The sequence below is a fragment of the Anguilla rostrata genome, chromosome 4 (assembly GCF_018555375.3).
Source record: "Anguilla rostrata isolate EN2019 chromosome 4, ASM1855537v3, whole genome shotgun sequence".
In the NCBI taxonomy this organism is placed as follows: domain Eukaryota; kingdom Metazoa; phylum Chordata; class Actinopteri; order Anguilliformes; family Anguillidae; genus Anguilla; species Anguilla rostrata.
In genome coordinates, this window is record NC_057936.1 from 40,546,517 (window position 1) to 40,569,836 (window position 23,320).

Consider the following 23,320-nt stretch of genomic DNA (forward strand, 5'->3'; position numbering starts at 1 on the left):
CACTGTCTGTTCTATCGCACATTCCCTAATCACCATTTCTACTTTCTTCCCCATGCTGCCGGCAGTGCTTTTGCCCCAAATTTCGAGAGTGCTGTCATCTGGACTCACCCAGCACAGCGGTCCAGCCCCTCTTTCATCGTCGCCGTCACCGTGCCCATTTCCTTCGCCACCTGCTGTTCCCCACAACTGCCACTCGACCCTGCTCATCATCTGAGCCGCAATATGAACAATGTAAACATTGATTGACTGACTATGTTGGTCACCAATCTACACCCTGAGCCAACCAGAGGAGGATGGGTTTCCCCCTTGAGCCTGGTTCCTTCTGAGGTTTCTTCCCATCTGCCACAGGGAGTTTTTCCTTGCCACTGTTGCTTTAGGTTTGCACTTGTGGGGGTTTAGGCCAGGGTTGTCTGTGAAGCGTATTGTGACAATTGCTGTGAAATACGCTATATAAATAAAAATTGATTGATTGATTGATTGATTGATTGATTGATTTATTTATTGATTGATAATCTCCCATGAATCTCATTTTTGCCCAGTATCTTTCTTATTGTGGAGTCATGAACACTGACCTTAGCTGAGGCTAGAGAGGTTCTTTCGATGTTAATTTTCTTTTGTGACTTCCTGGATAAGTTGTTCCAGCATCCTTGGAGAAATTTTGGCATGCCAGCCACTCCTGGGAAAATTCACCAAGTGTTCACCATTTGGAGATAATGGCTGTCACTGTGGTTTGGTGGAGTCAAAGGGCCTTAGAAATGCTTTTGGCTGTGTAACGTTTTACATTGAATAAATAATATACTAATTTAAAAAATGCTTTTAGAGTTTACTCCATTTCCCGCTGTCTAATATTACATTCTGTCTCAAGATCTGAAACCATTCAGTGTGACAAATATGAAATAATAGAGGAAATCAGGAAGGGATGAATACTTTTTTTGCATCACTGAATAAATGCAATCTATGTGAGCCATCCTATGGTCCTCTGCTTAGCAAATGTTATTCTGTCATTTTATCTGGAAGGTAAAAATGTTCAAACTTTAGAAAAAGATTAATCCCCACCAAAGAAATCTATTCTGGTACCCGCTGCTACTGAAAGAGATGTAAACATGTTCAATTATGTTTCAAAATACCATTGGGGAAGTGTTATTTTGCTTTCAAAAGTGTGATATTCCCCATTCACTTTAATGAGAGCTCCAGTGTGTTGCCCTCAACATGCAAAGTATAGGCTTACTTCCAGGGCGTCACAAGCTTTAGGTTAGCTGAAGGTATGCTTTCCTGTCTAGTTAAATAAACATGTCTATGTTTGGCACACTTGACCTCATTTCATAGCATTATGGGTTGTGAAGGTCAACCCACCTATTTCACATTTCTGGGTATGTTAACCGGATGTAGGGGTAGCTTTCTTCCAGTAACTTAGTTCTGCTTAATATTTTACAGAAAATGTCTGAATTCAGGAGCAAAAACAGTTGCAGTTCTCACTGCTCCATCTCAAGAGGAAATATCCCTATTTGTACTTTCATTCATTCTCTGATGGCAAACACTGAAGAAAGTTGTGGATAAGGGTTATTAGAAGAGTTGAAGGAGAGGTGTTGTAGTGAAAGGGCAGCACTTTCATGCAATAAATAGTAGTTTACTGCAGGCAAGCAACCCCGCAAGGACAAGCACCATCAGTAGTCTATGTACAGTGAATTCCATAATGTTCGGGACAAAGTGATATTTTTTTATCGATTTGGTTCTGTATACCACAATGTTAGATTTGCAATCAAACAATTAACATGTGGTTAAAGTGCACAATCTCATCTTTTAAGTGCATGTTTATTCATTTTGATTTCACTATGTAGAAATTACAGATTTTTATAGACAGTACCCCCATTTTAGGACATCATAATGTTTGGGACAAATGGCGTCACAGGTGTTTCTGATTAGGTGTGTTGAATAGAACCAATATAAGAGAGTTTTCAGTATCAAGTTTTGATTCTGGGCATTTGATTGCCATTGGAGTCTATTATTGGCATTTGTCAACATGAGGACCAGATGAAAGTCAAGAAAGCCATTATAAGGCTGAGAAATAATTTAAAAAAAACAGTCAGAGACATAAGCCAAACCTTAGGCTAACAAAAACCAGCTATTATTAAGAAGAATGAGAGCCTCGGTGAGATCAGAAATGACAAAGAGCCTAGTGGACAACCCAGACTCGCCAGACTTCATGCCTATATAAAGGTCCCCCCTTTTCCCACTATGCCTATATAAGGGTCCCCTTTTCACCACTATGCCTATATAAGTGTCCCCCCTTTTCCCCACTGTGCAGTCTCTGGCTTCAATTAGTACAACATTGTGGTTTAAACTGCACTTGTGCGGTTTCAAATGCTTTTCACCAAGCTGTGATGTCACAGTGATTTTGTCCAAATGTATTTATGCCAGGTTCATATTTGTACAAGCTAATGCATATGGAACTACCTGTACTTGAAACTTACAATTTAATTTAAAGCTTTACAGCTGACCTCATCTAAGATGTGTGATTCGCTGTAGGACTCTTTGAGGGCTCAGTTCATCAATAGTCAACGTCGGCTTTGTGAGGGAGGGGAAGTGTGAAGACCAGAACAGGGGATCTACAGGTTACCGAAGGGCACTCCGGTAACCACTAAGTCTCGTGAGAGACGAAATAGGAAGAGGGTGCTATACTCCTAAGGGACGTATCCCAAATAATGAATAATAAACCCCTAAATGGGTAACTGAGGAAGAAGGAGTATAAAAAATAAAGGAACAGGGAAACGAGAAATAAAGAACAATAACCGACTTCGAACCGAAGCTGAGAAAAAGAAAATATTTTTCACAACCAAACAGAAGACGTTCTGAGGCCAACTAAAACCAGGGGAAAACTGGTTAGTAAGAGGCGGAATGATTGTGCCCAGAAGGTGACACAATAACCCCTAAAAGCCACCAAACCCAAAATCTGGACAAATACCGTCCTAATACCTTTTTTCCCCAAAAAAACTAAAGTCTGAATTCTTTATAATTTGTTGGTTTCTAAAATACTTCCTATACTTTGCTCAGATAAGAGACAGGGAACTGGCTAGAGCAAAACACATTACACTCAAGCACCGTTTCGCTGCCTACTGACGCTTTAAATACCCAGCCACAGGTGTGGCTGGTAACCAGCCATGAGCAACCAACAGGTGAAACAGTTCACCGTGGTAATCCTGCAGTAATGCAAGGAATGTTAGGATGAGAATAATCGTCCCACAGGAACCAAAATAATGATTAGCCGAGTGGCTAATCTGAATGCTAACAACTGAGCCGGTGTAGGCACTGAAAAATGATCTACCCTGCACAGAAACCGTGACAGGCTTTGATTACAAAGAAGCAGATCAATTTTTTCATGCCTCCTTTTTCTCTCCTTTCCTCCACTTGTCTTTTCCCCTTTCCTTCACATACTTTCTGGTAGGAGACAAGTGATAGTGGGGGAGTGGAGAAAAGGAGGTGTGTCTTTAATGGGTTTTTTTAACATTTTACATATTTAAAACATAATCCAAAACATATTTAAAACATAGTCAAAAGGAACAAAAACACATTTAAACATAGACCTTCACAGAATTACAACAAAAAAACACACAAAAAGGGAAACCTAATACAAAACAACCATGCATATATTTTAACTAATAATCACAAGACAAAATTATTTAAAAAATATTTACAATAAATACTATTCCTTTAAAAATAAACAGCAATACGTGCACTCGGGTTTGGGGTTGTGGAGCGGGTGCCCCTCCTAGGGGGGTGGACTATATGATCAGTTCTTTCCAGTGGTCCACCCCCCATTTCTCTCTTGCCAGGTCCTTGTTCTTACGAAAGTCCACCAAAACGCCGTCCTGGAGGAGGTTCTGTATCCTCCTCCGGAGAGTGGCCAGGGCCACTGCTGTTTTTTGGTAGACCTTGATGTTCCTCGTCTCCCACAGGACCTGCTTGATGGTATTGATAATCCCCCACTGACGCTGGAGCTCCTTGGTCTTAAGTCCCTCTCGGGGACTGTAGAGAACTCTCTCAGCCGTCAGGGAGGACATCGGCAGCAACCTGTTTAGGGAGACAGAGGAAACAACAAGGCCCCAGACCCACCTTGCCACGGTGCACTCCCAGAACAGATGGTGAATGTGTTTGGAGTCCGTGCAACCGTGGGGGCAGCGTTCAGTCAGAGCTAAGTGCTGGCGGTACATGGAAACTCTTGTGGGGAGACACCTGTGAGCTGTCATCCAGGCAATGTCTTTTTGTTTATTTGTGAGGCACTTGTGTGTCACATTTGCCCAGATGACTTGCGGGTCCCGGGTCGGCCCTGACCTCGGGAGCGTGGCTGTTTTGGTAGATTTTTGATAAGCCATGATGATTTTATAGCTCCACGAGGTCAAGCCAGCCCTGGGCAATCCCGTCCCGAAAGCAAAGTCCTTCAGGGCCTAATAGACATAGGGGGGGTCCCAGCTATACAGTACGGTAAGGTCTAGCACACCCAGGCCTATTGCCCTTAGGAAGGGGGTGGCATAGTACCTGGCAAAGGCACCAGAGGCCTTTCTCTCCTTCCCAGTGTTCTGGACCAGGGTGGCCAGACCCTGCACCATAATGATTTTAACGATGTCCGGGACCCCCCGCCCCCCATTCCTCTCCTCTTTGAGGAGGGTGACTCCACTCAATTTTTCCATATTGCTCCCCCAGACAAAGCGAAAGACCACCCTAGCGATTTGCTTGCTGGTGGCCTTGTCTGGGGGAAACACCCTCCCCACATAAAGAAGAATGGGCAGGACAATTGCCTTCAGGACGAGGATCTCACCCGCCATGGTCAGGGGCCGCGCACTCCAGCTCCGGGTTTTGTTTTGGACATGGCGCAGGGCTCCCTCCCAGCTCGTTCGCCCTCCTCCGTCAGCCTGGAAGGTCACCCCCAAGAGCTTGATGTTATCTCTGCGCACAGGGAAGGAAACGGTTAGAGGCTCACTATAATGAGGAGAAAGAAACAGTTCACTCTTGTCCCTGTTGACCAGGGAGCCAGTGGCTGCACAGAAGTCGTCCAACACCTTGGTGGCACAAGCGATGGAGCGACTATCTGTGGCGACGATGGTGATGTCGTCCATGTACGCCATCACCTTTAGCCGCTCTCCCCCCGCCCCCGGCAGCGGGTAACCCGCCACTCCGAGGCTGGCCCTGATGGCCTGGAGAAACGGTTCCAGGTAGATGACATACAGGAGAGATGCTAGAGGGCACCCCTGCCTGACGCCAGACCTGATGGCAAACGGGTCAGAGGGCTGCCGGTTGACAACCCCTCTGCCCGTTATGTCAGTCAGGCAGATCTTCATCCAGCACCGGAGGGGGCCAGGAATGTTCATTCTCTCCAGCACTCTCTCCAAGCACACGTGACTCACTCGGTCAAATGCCTTCTCTTGGTTGAGACTGAAAAGGCACAAGGGGGACCGCCGCTCCCCGGAGTGGATGATTAAATCCCTCACGAGGAGCAGGTTTTCATTAACGGACCTCCCCTGTACGCTGCAGGTCTGGTCCGGTCCGATTACTGATGTTATCAGGCCTTGGAACCTCCTCATCAGCGCCTTCGCCATGATCTTATAATCGACTGAGAGGAGGTTGATCGGCTGCCAGTTGCAGAGGTCCTTCAGATCCCCCTTTTTTCAGACAAGAGCTACTGAGCTCTGTGTCAGTGAGGCCCCCAACCGCCCCTCCCTGTACGCCGCTCTAAAGACTTCCGCCACGTCCTCCTTCAGGAGATCCTAGTAAGTTTGGTAGAACTCGGCTGGGATTCCGTCAGGACCCAGAGCTTTGTGCTGGTTGAGGAAGAGCACGGCCCGGATGAGGAGTGAAAAGTAACGGGACCATTAACATTAACATTTGTTGATATGTTTGCTCAAAGTGATGCATTTTGATATGAGAAGACAACCGTGGTTGGCGACACACTTTGGAGATCCTAATGCTAATTTATTGGTTTTCCCATGGGCTGTTCTACAGAGTTTTTGCCAGGGCATTTGAAATGCCAAGTTAAGTCTGTCGGCATGCACACAAGTTAGCATATGGGACAGGGCAAGGTCATCCTTACCCACATAGACACAAGCTGGACAGCATGGGTGAGGGATTTGCCCATTTGGCCCAATGAAGTTCACATCCATATCATACCACCAAGGTTATGCAAGGGGGACTACTTCAATGAGAAACAGTTCTACTCAATTCAGATGCAGGCAATGCTACAGGAATGAAGGCTACCCTTGCCTGGAGACACCAGTGACAGTCATCCCTTCTTACCAGACACCATAAGGGAGAGTACCTCAGTGTTTCAACACTTGCCATGCAAGGGCACGCTCAGTAATTCAACCGTTCTTAAGAATCATGAAAACAAGGAGGAGGTCCACATCGTCCAAAGCCCTGGAAGTTCAAGTGTCATTCTGCACAGATGTTGTGATGGTCTGTGCATTTCTTTACAACATTTGTATGAATAATGGGGACATTTTTGAGCCAGAGGAGCCTGAAGATGCAGGTGAAGAGGCTCCTGTCCCTCCTGAAGAAGCAGGGGACTTTCGTGAGGGGAATGGCACTGCAATCAGTGACAGGATTAGTGCTGAAGTGTCTGTCCCTGTAGCACTACCTGCCCTAGGAGCCTGGGCCCAGTTGTTCAGAAGTAATCTGATCGGACTTCGGCTATCGGATTGGATAAAATCTCCAAAATGGGTTGTTCCAAAGAAAAAAATTGATTCTGAAATTGGATTAGATCACGTAATCCAGTCTTGGTTTTGATCTGGGTCAAACCTTCAGTATGTGTTGTTCAAAACTTTTTAGTAGGATTGGGATACCTTGGATCCAAAAAATCAGGATTATCCTGATCCCAGCAGAAGGGTGGATTCAGGGTGGATTTTTAAGGAACAAAATGTAATAAAACTTTAAAATTGGTCAAGTAATACAGCATTTGTATCATGTAGTTTATATACATTTTTTTATATTTTGCACTTGATTTGTTTACCTGTTACAGTGATAAAGTAGATAAAATACACATTAGGCTACCGATTAAGCCTTTCAGTACAGTAAAGTTAAAAAAAAAAAAAAAAGGATTTTGTCCCTATAAAATAATCCCCAAACAGCTGTCAATATCAAACAAAAACAATACATCTAATTTTAACTGTCATTTATCACTGTATATTAATTACAATAATTACAAACACTGTATATTAAATCCACAATGCATTTCTGAATAATGTATACTTGTTTGTATTTATTTATTTATTTGTTGTGGGTCAGATGAGGGGTCTGACTGTTTAAAAGAAATTGAAAATGGAAGGGGATGTTTGTATTGCTTTATTGTGCTGTTTTCTGTCTCTTCAAATAAAAAAGTGACCCCACGCTGGCTATTCTACCTGTTGTTCTTTACATAGCTAGTCGCCTACATTGTGATATGTAGTCCCATTTAGAGCACTGGTAATCCGGATTTGGTAATCTTGAAAAGTTTGTATCTGGATCAGGGTGATCCAATCCAATGTTGCTTCGAAAAACCGGCACAAAAGTAAGATGGATTACCTGATCCTGGATAGCAAAACATGGGATTTCCAAATCCGGATCATTCTGAACCAGATTAAACTTTTTGAACAACTGGGCCCTGGCGTCAGGAATCTGTATGAACTTTTGTTTTTCTGTTATGCCCCTATTGTTCATGTCTGGGTTTGTAGGGTTCCTGCGGTTACTTTTGTTTTACTGTTAGGGCCTTACTGGTCATGTCTGGTTTTGCATGGGTTCCTGCATTTACTTTGTTGATTTACCTGTGCATGTGTTCTGTTCCCCTTCCTCATTGTTGCCACCTGTTCCCTATGGTTTCGCCCTCTGGTTACGCACCTGTTCCCAATTGTCTGCCTATGTACTCCCTGCCTGTCCAAGCCTTGATTGTCAGTTTGTCACCGTTTCTCTGTCGTTCCTGACCTCTGCCTGTTTTTGGATCTGTACTCTGCCTGTTTTTGTACCTCTGCCTGTTCCTGACCTCTGCCTGTTATTGGACCTGACTGCCTGTTTTTGTACCTCTGCCTGTTCCTGACCTCTGCCCGTTATTGGACCTGACTGCCTGTTTTTGTACCTCAGCCTGTTCCTGACCTCAGCTTGTTTTTGGACCTGACCCTGCCAACTGTTTTGTACTTCTGCCGGGTTATTGCATGCCTGTGTACCAAACCTCTGTCTGTTACTAGTTCTGATTCTGCCTACATTCTGAAAGACCTCTGCCATTGTGTGTTGTGCCTCCTACCTGAGAGAGAATAAACTTCACTTCCACTGGTCCGCGTCTGAGTCTGACCCCAAACCCTGACAGCAAGAACTGAGTAAGAATGGACTCCGCAGACCCCAGCCAGCTGTGAGAGGCTCTCTCCTGACAGGGTGAGCTGTTGGGAAGACATGAGAGTCAGTTGGCTGATATTAACCGGTCTATAGAGGCCTTGTCTGCCACTCTGACCAACATGGTCTCCCAGCTACAGCGAGTTCAGCTGGCATTGGGTTCTCGCCAGCCGTCACCAACTATGCCTTTAGCTGCCCAACCAACCGCTCAGCAGACTCCTCCTGTTCCGCCGGCCAGAGCGCCCCGCCTACCGCCCCCGGAACCCTACGATGGGAACCGGGAACCTGCAGGTCATTCCTCTCGCAATGCTCCCTAGCCTTCAAGCTCCGGCCCACTACCTTTCCCACCAATCGAGCCCGGGTTGCATATGTCGTCACTCGGCTGTCTGGTCGTGCAAGAGAGCGTGGGACGGCAGTTTGGGACGCTCATTCCCTGTTATGCAACAGCTACCGGGCATTCTGCGACAAGATGAGGAAGGTCTTTGACCGGTCCCAACATGGGAGAGAGGACCTGTCCCCTGTAGAAGAGCTTCCTCCTGTCCCTAAACCTCAACTGGCCCCTGTTGTAAAGTCTGCCCCCAAGTGGGTGGCCGAACCTACCTCTGAACCTGTCATTGAACCCACTCCTGAACCTGCCCCTGAGTGTGTCGCCGAACCTGCTCCCGAGCTTGAGCCTGTCATTGAACCTGCTCCTGAACCTGCCCCTGAGCCTGTTGCCAAACCACCATCCTCCCCAAACAATGTCTGGTCGCAGCAGCCCAGTGGGACACTGAATCTGTCGTCTGGTCTGCACAGCAGGCCCTTGCCTGTTCCCATGCGACCCAGTCCCTCTGTCTGCTCGTCTGCCAGTCTGCCCGCCTGAACGTTTGCCAATCGGCCCGTCCCACTGTCTGACAGTCTACCCACCTACCAGTCCCTTTGTCTGCCGCCCTGCCCCCAAGCCCCCTCCTCATCAATGGTGCTGAGACCTACACGGTGTGTCGCCTACTTGATGTTCACCGTCGGGGTCGTGGTCTCCAGTACCTCGCGGATCAGGAGGGCTACAGTCCTGAGGAGAGGTGTTGGGTCCCTGCTCGGGACATACTGGATCCCACACTCATCCGAGACTTCCACAACCTCCATCCCGTACCACCAATTGGGATGCCAGGAGGCATCCATGGGGGGGGGGGGGTACTGTCAGGAATCTGTATGAACTTTTGTTTTTTCTGTTATGCCCCTACTGGTCATGTCTGGGTTTGCAGGGTTCCTGCAGTTACTTTGTTTATTTATCTGTGCATGTGTTCTGTTCCCCTTCCTCTCCTTTCTTCTTTTTGCAAAATTCAGCAGACACTCTTATCCAGAGGAACTTACATCGCCAACACAAGAGTAAAGATTCACATGTTCTGAAAACAAAAAATAAGGTGCCCCTTATCAGGTAATAACCTGTGGTCAGCATTAATTAGACTATGGCAATTAATGTGTGTGGATACATCAGGTAACCAGTTTCACAGAAATGTGAAAGAACAGCTGTTATTCTTTACAATTCATTTTGATTTGCTGCTTGGACCCTGTTAGTGAAATTAACAGCTATTGAGATTGGAATTGTAAACTGCACTGCATAAGGGAATATTTTATGGGAGCAATAGGGGGATTACAACCTATTCAAACTTGATCTGGTATTCCATAGTTCTTAAACATAATATCTTATTTTAAACCCATGGTGGTCTGCAACTAATGGTATGTTGCAATCAACGCCACTACTCTTTGCCTCCACAAGAGAACATTCGTTTTGTAGTACTCAAAATACTTATTTGGTGACTTTTCCAGTTTGTTTGAAAGAAAGCCAACTAAGGGTGTTAATTTGCGTTTTGGTATTTTGCTTGCTCAGTTATTGCCCCACACAAGGGTTCCACTGGACACCGTGGCCACAAAGGGAAAAAAAAAGAAGAAAAAAAACATGTTTTCACTGCATGTTTAACCCGTTTGAAAATACAGGTTAATGAACAATAATGCATAATTTAATCACTTAATTTTTTTTCTGGATTCTTGGGTGGATGAGACCAGATTTACTGTAAAGTAAAGGGCTTTACTGTCCTTTATAGATGTATTTTCTTTCCTTAACAAGATAAACAAGCATGGAACCGTTCAGACCCACAGCACAACTCACTTCCGCAGACACATTTTACCTGGCACCACCTGCGCATGCATCTGACTAAACTGTGAGTCTGTGAGTGAGTGACCACAATTTGCCATGCATAGCCCACGGCGGCAGTACTGCCTGCGTGCCATGGGAAAAAGAGAGAATAAGTGCAGACAGTAACATAATATTGCAGTGTCACATAGAAAACATTATCCCACAAGAGTCAATATGGAAATCAGGGGTGCACAGCAAGTGTCAATCCATTTCAGAATTTCTTGCCAACTTCTGCTCTTAATTATTTAATTAGCTCAATCATACCTTAATCTGACTTCTGTAGAAGCACCAGCTGCAGCTGCAGACTGCAAGTGAACCTTGAAGATTTTACTGTGCTCAAGTACGGGAATGAACCAGCCTAGTTCATAGAGCTGTCGGAAACCTAAGGTAATTGGTAGAAACAAAAACCAGCATGCATACCAACCCTCCAAGGGCTGGAGTTGTGCATCCCTGCTGTAAACTCGGAAACAAAGTCTTTCTCAGTAAGCTTTGTGTGTCATCAAGTTGTCCCTCATATCTTACCTTGTGTCCTTTTTTGGAGGTGAGCTGGGAAATGTACAGGCTTAAATGGTGATGAGGCAGTAATGGGTTCCCCTGCTTTTGCTGTTTGTGTTCCAGTCTCTTGATTAATTAAGGTGAATTCTGTCATTTTGTGCTGAAACTGATTTTAATACAGAGGTTTCACTTGTTACCATTTATTTTGTGTTAGAACTCTTAATTTTCCACAAATAATAATAATAATAATAATAATAATAAATTTATTTTATATAGAGCTTTTCATGAACTCAAAGACGCTTGGTTTAAATTCACTGGCCTGGAATTCACACTTTTGGTATTTAGCTGTAGGTCCATCAATTAACCAGTGCAAAGCATATCTTCTTTCAAAAGTGGGTGCATATTTTTTTTAGTCCGGCACGATGACAGCTTATTCAGCTAACCACAATCTTTAATCAAGACCTTAGAGTCTAGAAAAGTAGAATCAGGTGTCTTAGAGCTCAGTTAAAACAATAACCTGCACCCTACTGCCCCTTTTCTGATAAGAGTGGACACCTCTGCTGTATGTCAGAGACATCAAACTCCAGTCCTGGATGACCACCGTGTCTGCAGGTATTTGTTGTTTCCTTTCAATCAGCAGCCAATGACTGCATTGAGAATTAGGAGTGTGGACTCTTTAGCCAATAAATGACTTAATCACTTGTGCTGAAACACAGCTGGCAAACACTGCGACCATCCAGTACTGGAGAATAACACACCTCCTTTGTGTTGTTTTGTCTTAATATTGATTGCATGCACTTTTGAAAGCCAAAATTTACCACCAGAACGTAACCTGCGATTTAGACAGGCTTGACACACAGAGAATGATCTTGATATTTCTCTGAGTTCCTTTATCATCATTTATATTTTACTTTAGATGAGTCATCTATTTAAAAATAAATGTAAAAAATCTGTGCTTAAACTTGCAAATGAAGATGGTAAAATCATGCCCTCTGGTGGCACTGCTCCACAATAGCACCAATCCATTGAAGAGACATATTACATTTTACATGAACATATTCTTGCTGGTCTTTCTGTTCAGATCTGTTTTGCTTCATATTCATTTGCCTATTTGTTTCAATGACTATTATGTTCTGGGATTGAAGACAATAGTTTCTTCCAAAACAAAAAAGCATATGGTGTGTTGAATGTCATTCATGGAGGAGAACCATGAGCCCTGAATTCTGCACTCCCAGTCAGTTCTAGTGATACCAGGCTGAAAGGAACCACAAAAACAGCATCATGCATTTTATAGAGTGGCAGCTGATGCACATGGGTTTATTTTTATATATATAATGTCTGGGACCAAGACATATTAAAAATGTATTTTTATTAATATTTCTCTTGATTTGGCTCTGTACTCTACACATGTTGTCAAAGTGCAGATTCTCAGCATTTATTAAAAGGTATGTTTATCCATTTTGTTTTCACCATGTACAAATTACAGCACTTTCTGTACATAGCCTTCCGTTACGTTACAAATGGCTTCACAGGTTCTTCTGATTAGACAGATATGATCAATCTTGTCTAGGCTTTTGATTGCATTTTGCAAGTCTATTATTGTTTGTCAATATGAGGATGAGAGTTGTGCCAATGAAAGTCAATGAAGCCATTATGAGGATGAGATATGAGAAAAGACAGCTCAAACCTTAGGCTTAGCAAAATCAACTATTTGGAACATAATTAAGAAGAGTGAGAGCACTGGTGAGCTCAGTAATTGCAAAGGGGCTGGTAGGTGGAGGAAGACCCCTACAGCCGATGACCAAAGAATTCTCACCATAATGAAAAGCCCCCAAATACTTGTCCAACAGATCAGTAACACTCTTCAGTAGGCAGGCATGGATGTGTCAGGGACAACTTCACAAACAGAACTACAGAGGCTGCACTGCAAGATGCAAACCACAAAAAACAGGATGGCCAGGTTACAGTTTGCTACGAAGTTCCTAAAAAAGTCCGCAGAGTTCTAGAAAAAGGTCTTGTGGACAGATGACCAACATTCACTTGTAACTTGTGATGGCAAGAGCAAAGTGTGGAGGCCAAAAGGAACTGCCCAAGATCCAAAGCACCCCTAATCTGTGAAACTGATTTGGCTTGGACATGTATCACTGCCACAGGTACTGCCTCACTTGTCTTCATTGAAGATGTAACTGCTGATGTCAGCAGCAGAATAAATTCTGAAGTATACAGAAGCATCCTATCTGCTCAACCAAAGTTCATCCAAATGCCTCCAAACTCATTGGATGGAACTTCATCCTACAACAAGACAATGGTCCCAAACATACTGCTAAAGCAACAAAGGAGTTTTTAAAAGCAAAAAAACAAGACAATTCTTGACTGGCCAAGTCATTCACCTGGTCTGAATTCAATTGAACATGTTTTTCATATGCTGAAGAGGAAAATGTAAGGAAACTAGGCCCATGAGCAGGAGCTGAAGATGGCTCAGATAAGATACTTGGTGATGTCTATGGGTGACAGATTTCAAGCAGTCATTACATGCAAAGAATGAGCAACAAAGTACTAAACATTATTACTTTCATTTTAATAACATTAATATCTCCCAAATCTAAAATTGTGGAATACAAAAAAGAGTTCACTGAATGTATTTGTCTGTAGTTGAGTCTGTAGTTGAGTTCTGTTTCATGTCTGGTTGACACTTCTATTTGTAGTATTTTGTTTCTGTAGCTGACTTATAATTTTAGTTCATTGTAGTTGTAGTTTTATGGTCTGTTTCCATTGTCTGTACTTCAGTCTGTGTTTAAACTCTACATTTAACTGCTGGTACTAATTACCACTATATTAAGAGTTGTTTACTTCATCTAGAAAGGAGGTCAGGGAAAGGAAAGGTGCTCAAAAGCCAAAAGAAATTTTAAAAAGTCAAATGTGGTGGGGTGGGCGTGGTTTGAGCGTCGGCTGCAGAGAGAGAGAGAGAGAGAGAGTGAGAGGAGCAGCTCTCGGATCCTTCGTCACAACTGTCAGGTGGAGGTAATCAGCGCCGATAATTATCAATTGGTTAATTGCGCTGGTTGCCTCTGATTGTTTTCAACAGTGAGCCTGGGGTTTTTAAAAGCGGAGACCGGGAGTCTTCGGGAGCGAACGGCGGAGAGACGACGGAACTGCACAGAATAACCGAACAAAACAAAAGATCTGTGTTACGTTGTAGCCAAGCGAAGCCGTTGGCTTAATAAAAGAGCACGCATTGCTAAAAACCAAAACGTTGTCTCAAGTGAGTCTGTTGGAGGGCAGGAGGGGTGGCACTCACTTGCCACAACAACTTTTCATTTGAACAAGTGAATGTACATCCGTTTTTATCACATTGGCTCAAGAGTGATTGATCGCCTGTGTAAGTGCTAAAAAGCACTGAATGAACTTAAGTTAGTGTACACTGAATGTACCTGCTGTCAGACCTTATGCTTCTTCCTAGCCCTGTTCGATGGAGCAGAATTACTGAATAACAGCTTTGAGTAAAACCCGGAACCCTCCCAAATCATGGAATGAAGTAAAAAGAGCTGTTTCAGGTTTTACTTTGCACAGTTATCTGGCAAACGCAGTAATCCTGCTTTGTGAAATACCCATGAAATACCCAGGTGCTGTTCCTTTTTATGTTTATGCTCTCTTTTCTTTTCAAGAATCACCAAAATATGTGTATCACCATATAGAGGCGGCATGAAACAACCATGCCCAAGAATCCCTGAGACAGGCAGGCAAGCCCTGTCAATACTGCCATGTTGTTGTAGGCCAAAGTGAGAATGTTTCTTCTGTTCTTTAAAGGTGCCTGATAGACATATTAGTGTCAGTCTGAGGCACTGAAAGTTATCAAATCAGCCAGGTGTTTGGAGGCAAAATAATGCAATTCTCCATTATATTAATAGAGAGATGGGTACAGACACTATGTTTATTGCATACTTATACACTCTTATTTTAAACAAAAATGAAAACAGACGGCTTGATTTTTCATCTCTCAACAAAGGAACAAATTATTTTATGGGATGAGAAGTACTCTTTCAACTCTCGTAAATCCACCTCTGGGGTGATAAAGGAGTACATATTGAATGCAAATTGTGTTTAAGGATCTGCAAATAGTTGAGGTCAGGGATCGGTGTGTTTTTTCTTGTGTCAGCATATTGCGCTATAAGCTCACAGCACCATGTGGAGGAAAAAGGGATGAGAGGGAAGATCCGTTAAAAAGAGAAGTACATCATTTCCTTTTTCTACACTTCTGGCTTGAAAAGGGGAAATTATTTCAGTCTGAGACCATAATATTGAATTACCTGGAAATAGGGGAGTGAATGTCTGCCCCCAGATTTATAGGCACTGTAATGATGTGATGCTGTCCCACCAGGCTGGGGAGGGTGGTGTGATATGGTGCATTTCTACATCTGTTAAAACTGAAATATGAACAGATGTTCTCAAGTTGTTTTCAAGTCTATACCGTTTTATCAAACTAGCCAGGGCAGTCAGCCTTCTTAAATACTCAATTTCAGTGTAGAGACTTGCTCCTCGGTGTGGGATCCAATCCTGACGATGCTCACGGCGACTAGCTTGCCAACAGACCTAGCCAACGGCATGCAGTTGGTTTCAGAGTCTCCCAGTGAGGGCTCATGCAGGGACTATACAGTTCATGCATGCTGGAGCTTACTTTACCAAATTTATTGAGGATATTGCAGTGATGGGACAGGCCTAAAACAACAATTTCGCATTTGCATTTTCGAATGGAAAAAATAGCAAAAAATAAACAACATTTAAATACAATCTAAAAGGATTGAATATTGCTAATATTCACATTAACAAATGGCAAAAAACAATAAATAATTATCCTTTGTTGAGGGAGGGGCAAAGCTCATCGCCCATCTCTACAGTGTCTATTTCTGTCAGGCCAGCTCAAAGTTTTGTTGCATATTTCACAAGATAACATGAAAGAAAAATTTTGTCGAAAAGCAGTTAAGTGTGAAAGTGAAATCAAAGGAGTTACTTTCAGCAATGTGATGTTACATTTATCAGTCACCATCAGACCTGAAAACCTGGGTTTAATGTATTCATAAAACATTAAATATAAGTTTTCCACTGTCCGTATCCTGACCCTATCCATTCGCACTAAGGTCACCAGTTGTGTGAACCGCAGGGAGTTAAACATGTACAATTTATTTATTTCAATTGTTATTCTACAGTCAAGTGACTAATTACACAATTACTAAGTTATGTGAAGTTGTTAACTTATATGTTAAGTTTATAAAAACAATAAGTTGACCTAATATGGGGACAGTGAAATGAATGAAAGATTAGACGTAGACGTATGTGGCTGGGGCTGCTCTTTCGCATTAAATCGAAGAACCAAGCAAAAAAATTGCCAGTATATCTGTGGTCACAGGCGAATGAACTGATAGGACCGACAGTCATGTTTTAATTACCTCACACAATTAAGTGGCCATTATAGAATATTATAGAAGCAATTAGGAGACCTAATATGGGGACAGACGGAAAGAGGTGAACAAGGATGGAACATCAAATGCGCACAGTATGAAAAGCAGGTCTTTGAATAGCAGCTGGATGTTATTCAAGGTTTAAGAGATCCATTCAGAAGAGCAAATATTCCACTAGATAATTTCAACAAGCTTGTACAAAAACAGCAGGGCAATCCATCAGCTAGACAGCTTCAACAGACTTATGAGCCTCAGAACGACGCTTCGCATAGCACCAATACAACTGACAGCATATCTGTGGTCATGGACAAATTAACAAATGGGACAGGCAATTATGTTATACATTTTTTATTTGTTCTTAAGTAAAATCCATCACAACTAATTTGAAGGTTTTCCTTGCTGGTAAACTACTTTACTGCAATGACTTTCTCCCCAGTTGCAAGTGGCACTGAGAAATGTTTAGAGGAATTTTGTTTGCTTATAGGATGTTCAGAGAAAGATTGACTTCAAAAATGTATTTTTAAAACTGCATTTGTGTCTGACAATGTGAGTTGTGTTAAAAGCACATAAAGGCATATTCATGAGTTTGTTTCCAAATCCAATGTTTTTATACTACAATACTGACATTTTTAAATATTGTCCAAGTCAGAAAACTGTGCATATTAGCAGTGTGACTACATAAAAGCCCTCTTCTCTGTCAATACAACTTTCCCAAAACCATATACTAGAATAGACAGCTGGTATTCTGCTGCAGAGCACCATTCAAAGCATGTCAGTTCTTCCCCCAAATTTCCAAAATTTGAGATCAATATCACACCAAAAGTAGTGTGCTGACAGAACTCAAGGCATTGTTGCAGGAAAAAGGTTTGGAGACAGCTCTTCTTCAACAGAAAATGGCAGGGTCTGGTTGATATGGTTCCTTGGCTTGAAAGTCTTGATGTTTCTATCTGCAAAACCTGTAACAAAATGTAATAGTTCACAAATAAATATCACACACCAGTTTAGCAGCACAGAGAAAAACAATGAACCACCGATGCATTAAACCATTCAATGAAGTTGCAGATAAACATAGTATAACTCTGATAAAATGTTTTAAAAAGCCAGTTTTCCCTCCACCAGCTCACAAATTTCTTAATGCTGCCAAAACCTTTTCTACCAAACAAGAGTGCAGACTCAACATCTCTCCCACTAGACTCAATTCCAGATTTTGGCTAGAAGAGCAGCAACTACAATTTATTTGAGTAAAATGGCACTGTGGTGTGACTGGGTGTATTTTGGGATACAACTGAAGAACTGTTTCTAAATGTTAGTCTAAAGGCAAGACGATACTTGTTTGTTGAAATCAAATGTGTCAATTCAGAAAGGTGTCTCTCGTCACATGGACATTTTCACCAAGCATCATCAATCAATGACAGAAGAGGCTATTAAACAACTGGCCTGGATAAAATTTAATTAGACTTTATAACCATGAATTAAAAAGTGGCTTAACTGAAAGTCTATTGACCTTTTGGTAGTGGAGGACTGATATACATGCAAAAATGATACAAAATAGTGGCCCTAATTTTGAGCTAGATCATTTTATTTATGGGCATTTAGCAATGTTTTAATGTGCAATCCATTTACACAGCAGTTCCCCACATGATAATCAAACTTGCAACCAATGCATTAGCAGCTCAGTCCAACTACCCCAGTGAAAACAACAGTAACAGGCCACACTCCGTCAAACTTGTCAAGAACCACTTACTGTACCACCTTCAGCTACCACCTGAAGACCCCATCCGTTCAAACTGATCCAACGTTATTTCGAGTCAGATTTTCCAGTCTGGCACATAGCACTGATTTTTCAACCTGTCATTATGATTCACAATGGAGTTCCTTTGAGTTTTACCTTTTGTGTTGGCTAGCTTGTGTGCAATTAATTGCCTTGCAATTGCTTAGTAGGACCATTGTTTACTACAAAACACTAGCATCTATTATCAGAGAAAACAAAATATATACTTTATAATTAGTTTATATTTAATATATCTGACGCATCTTAAACTTCTAGATCATGTGCCAGCAATTTCACATGATTTAAACATTTAGTTCACTTGCCAATGTAAATTACTTAGCATGGCAATATGTCAAGATTTAACACACACACACAGGAAAGATTACATATTTTATTTCAAAAACAAAAATTTTCAATTTTCATAAATTCACAAAAACAAACAAAACAGACAGTTTATTAAAGAAAAAACAAATGTATCCGTTTTGAGGTTTACGAATAAAAAGACACTTTTGTTTCAATATGAAAAATGTACAATTTACAGGATTAACAAATATGTTGACACTATGAATATAAAAAACCTCGCAGTTGGCAAACAGAATCAAACTCATTGTGGAAGTACCTACACATTAGACCTCTCAGTAGTCCAAATGACCAAGCAGGAAGTAAAATGCAGTCTGGATTTAAGTGCTACCCTTCAAGCAACCTCTGACTACCAGCTACCATGAGCACAATTTCTATGCAATAACCATTTTAACTGAATTAACCAAAATGGTTTAAGGACCCTGTGAATCTGACAGATTTGTTCATCTGGCAGAATCATTAGCTGAATCATTTCTTCTGATTTTGGGTCATTGCCAATATGATGCTGTCTGAGTGTCCCTTTGCGGGGCATTTGCCCTTTTCCCGAAAAAATTTCCCATTCCACTGGCTGCTCAGATTTGTCTTGACAACAAGTCATCCCTAACTGTTGCACTATGTTGCCAAAAAACTGAGAAAGAAAATGTGCTCCCCAATTTTTTATGCCGGTATTTAAACGTGGGCCTACAGTTAGCAAATCAGAGGATGAGGGGGAATATTTGAATCTCCCTCCAAAAGGCAACCCCCACCCTGCAAACACACAGACTGACTACAGGGTTACATTCCATGAAAGAGAGGACACAGACCTTCCGCAGATGTGAAAACTGCAGTGCATTTTCTGCAGAGGCACAATGAGTTCCCCACAATGTGGCGACGTGATGCCCCTGCGCTTTGGCCAGTGGTGTCAGAACCCAGGACTGGAGGGCTGCAGCATCCGCTGGCATATCTGAGTTTTCTCCAGCATTGGCTGGCTAAAGAATCCCAGAGCCTTGTTTTCAAGACTAAACTGGCTGCTGATTGAAAGGGGACAGCAAAGCAGTCGCTTTGGCCCTCTGGGACTCCCATTGGACACCTCCGGTTTCGGGATGTCTGCGGCCAGCCCGGCCCCGCCCACAGGTTGGTGAGGGCCTGGCAGCGTACCACAGGCATATCGTCTACAATTTGACTGCAGGGCTGTACAGCGCTATACAGATCCAAAAATAACACTCGCACTTGATTTTAAATATCTTTTACTAAAAACTACTAAACTTTTATATGTATTTCATATTGAATATTTTTTTTAAAAACAATTTGTCTTTCAAACCCAACAACCCCCCCGCCCCGCCAGCCAGGTTGGATGATCTGTGTGACTGCATTGGAAAATAAAAAGTGTGTGAAAAGCGTGAAATAAAAAACTCATCTGTGAGCTGTACTCTTTAAAAAAGCTTGAGCTTGAGAACTGGGTGGAAATATAACAAAGTCCCTGTCCTTTTCCCAGGAATATTTTCCCTGAATCCGAAAACATACATGCTACCCAGTATCCTCTGGCATTACAGTGTTTTTCCCCCAACAAATAAATGAATTCTAGCAAATAATTACTTATCGTCCGTCCCCTTTGATAACTTGAAGCAGTTACCATTTGTCGTGCAACATCCTTAACAGGCAAAAGTTGCTGCAATATTGCAGACGTATCTGAATTTTTTCACCAATCTCTAATTATTTCACCAACTACACAATCAAAGCGCTGGACAAACTGTGAACACCCTACAACAGACAACAGTATTTTTTTGTGCATCGAACACATCACGCTACAATATGAACACTTTATTTTGGGGGCACGGGCATTTTTATTTTTATCTTGATATTTCTATTTTCCAGTGTAAAAAATTAAATAAAATGATTAGAAATCCATCAAGGATAAAAGGGTACATCAGACTGTTTGGGGAAGGGCATGGTTTCCCTATTATAAAAAGGTTAAATGAACAAAATGCAATGCCTTGCTGTTCGTCTCTGTCAGTTCGCTAATGAGAGGCATAAGTTTAAAACTTAGTTTTTTTCCCTTCTTTCATGGCTATGACTTCTTAAATCGTTAAAAAAATATTGAGATGAAAGGGGTGTCAGAGAATGCAGTCGCATAACAGGGGGGCCCACACCTCGCTCCCCTCCTCTGGGGGGATGCACTTGTAAAATTGTAAGTTTTTTTATTTGGTGGTGGGGGGAGGAAGGGCGGGGGAGGGGATCCACTGGAGTCCCCATCCCTCTTTTACATTTCAACTGCATCACTGTCAGCTTCTCCCTTTCTTTCCCACATAAAATTTATCTCTTTTTTCAAACATCCTAAGCAGTTGTCACAGCATGAAGGCCACAATTGCTGCGATCCCCCCCCCCCCCCAAAAAAACCCCAATATCAATCAGTCTTTTTTCAAGGAACCTTCAGCATCTTCTTCAGAACATCTGCATTCCAAACCCCTGTATCCAAAAGAGAGAAAACCATTACGAACATCGTTTTCAAGTCTCACTGTCCCTGAATTTAATATTCCAAGTTTTATCTGACCAAAGCATAAAGGTGGCGAACTGAATTTCACCCTTTTCCTCTATATCTGTCATTTTCAGCCCCTCACCAACCAACACCTTCAACACCTGAAGTGCAACAGGTCAGGTGTATGTTTTTAAAGCGCATTTTAAACAAGGGGCAACCGCATGCTTTAACAGTGCAGCGTGGCCTCGGGCTGCTTAACAGATTTCCAGCTCTAATCTGGCCCTACTCACCGAGTCATCTTCTATAATGGCTGCAGAATCAAAGAAGTCTGGTCTCAGCTCCGCCCTCTCACGTCTGTTTCTGGACGGTGGCTAGAAAGCAGAGTGACAGTAAATGGGCATCCCTGAAGGATTCTCCGGGGTCCATAAAAAACTATCCTCTTCATTTGCCTTGCAGTAGTTTTAGAATTGGCATTAAAATAGTACTAGAATGATTTTTGCATCACAGATGCCCAAAAACATTCTGGGCGCAATTCATATAACCACATTTAACCCATAACCTTTCATACGCAAAATGTCAATATTTTTAGACAATTAAAACATTAGGCTTAACCATCTTTCCCTGTAGGCATTTTGTGGAGGTGAAATATTGTGGGTGTGACAAGATCCCAAGTCTGACCTTTCCATAAAAGTCAGAATGAACCTTGATTCACTACTTTCTTAAAAGTAAGTAAGTTGGTTTACTTTATTATGATGGAAGGGAACATGAGCATAGAGAGAACATTATCTGGGTTGTCATTCTCTCTTCATTTTATTGCAAGCATCCTTTGTATCATTACTGGTCTGCTGACAAGACTGCAATCCTCCATTCCAATTTTATTCATTTTAGCTGGCTTTGCCCTCCTGACACCCCAAAACAGTGTTTTAAAACAATGTTGACACTGCTACCCAGAATACTGCCGTGCTTTGATTGAGAGTTTGCGCGGATATTCACAGTTGGCATATAGAAAATGGTGTTCAGTGAAACCATGCACAACAAGGTCTGTGGATGTTTGTGAGTAACTGCATTATATTTAGAAAGAGACATTGCTGTTAAGCTTTTCGAGTGCAATGCCACTTTTAAGCACCACAAATGTTGGCACCTTGAGGTCGGTTGTATCAGGGTGAGCTGTAATGGATATCTAGAAAACGTATCAAATCTCAGCGAAACTATCTGGATGAACAGATACCCTGGGTAAGTGGAAATAAAGCTTTATTTTATTTTTCGGTGAACTGCCCCTTTAAAATTTAAAGTCATAAAACCATCTCCCTGTGATTATAGTCTGAATATCATACACAGCCAATTTGTTTTAAAGTTGTTTTATAAAAAGTAGAATAGAGTAACTTCATATCTAATCTAATGCTTTCAGTGTAAACAAAATTAAGCATTTATTATTTAACTTTTTTAACAGTAATATATAGTAACATAACAGATGTTGTAGGGGATACCATTCAGGAGTTATCTACATATGATATCACTTCATTTAGCTCAAAAAAGCCTGCTACAATTGGAAATGAGTGAACATGGAAAGGCGTTCTTTTTACCCTTCAAAAACACAGAATTGTGAAACGAGTGTCCATTGTGAAACTGGTCACACCCATGACAGTGCAGCTAGTTGGAATGACAGCTGGAGGTTGATATTGAAGAGCTGCTCGCAGTGGGAATGGAAGAGAAGCTCACCAGATCGATGACCATGGTGTCCTCAAACTCCTCATTCATGTCCTCCAGCTGGCCACGGGATGACATCATCACGTCTTCAAATATCGGTTCTGCATCATCCTCCATGAGACCCCGGCTAGAACACAGATCTGCCTTTATACCTCTCACTCTCCTGCTTTTATACTTATTACTCTCCTACTTGTATACCTCCTACCCTCCTGTTTTTATATCTCTCAATCTCCTGCTTTTAAACCTATTACTCTCCTACTTTTATACCTCCTACCCTCCTGTTTTTATACCTCTCACTCTCCTGCTTTTATACCTATTACTTTCCTGCTTTTATACCTCTCACTCCCCTGCTTTTAAACCTCTCTCTACTGCTTTTATACCCATTACTCTCCTGACTTTATACCTCCCACTCTCCTGCTTTTATACATCCTACTCTCCTTCTTTTATACCTCACACTCTCCTTCTTTTATACCTCTCACTCTCCTTTTTATACCTCCCACTCTCCTGCTTTTATACCTTTCACCCTCCTTCATTTATACCTCACACTCTCCTTCTTT

The 23,320-nt window shown here is 42.2% G+C and overlaps 1 protein-coding gene and 1 long non-coding RNA gene across 3 annotated transcripts in view; both read right to left on the reverse strand.

Annotated features, from left to right (window-relative positions):
• The window catches only part of LOC135253406 (uncharacterized), a 217,237-nt gene that overhangs the window by 47,104 nt on the left and 146,813 nt on the right, over positions 1 to 23,320 (reverse strand). The gene's annotated exons all lie outside the window — the stretch shown is intronic.
• The window catches only part of LOC135253401 (cohesin subunit SA-1-like), a 64,938-nt gene continuing 60,236 nt past the window's right edge, over positions 18,619 to 23,320 (reverse strand). For both annotated transcript variants that reach the window (XM_064332662.1, XM_064332663.1), the window contains 3 exons: positions 22,776 to 22,890; positions 21,347 to 21,427; positions 18,619 to 21,046 (listed from right to left, as the gene is read on the reverse strand). In XM_064332662.1, the coding sequence (XP_064188732.1) occupies positions 21,023 to 21,046; positions 21,347 to 21,427; positions 22,776 to 22,890 (220 nt within the window). In that variant the 3' untranslated portion in view covers positions 18,619 to 21,022. The remainder of the gene's footprint in view (positions 21,047 to 21,346; positions 21,428 to 22,775; positions 22,891 to 23,320) is intronic.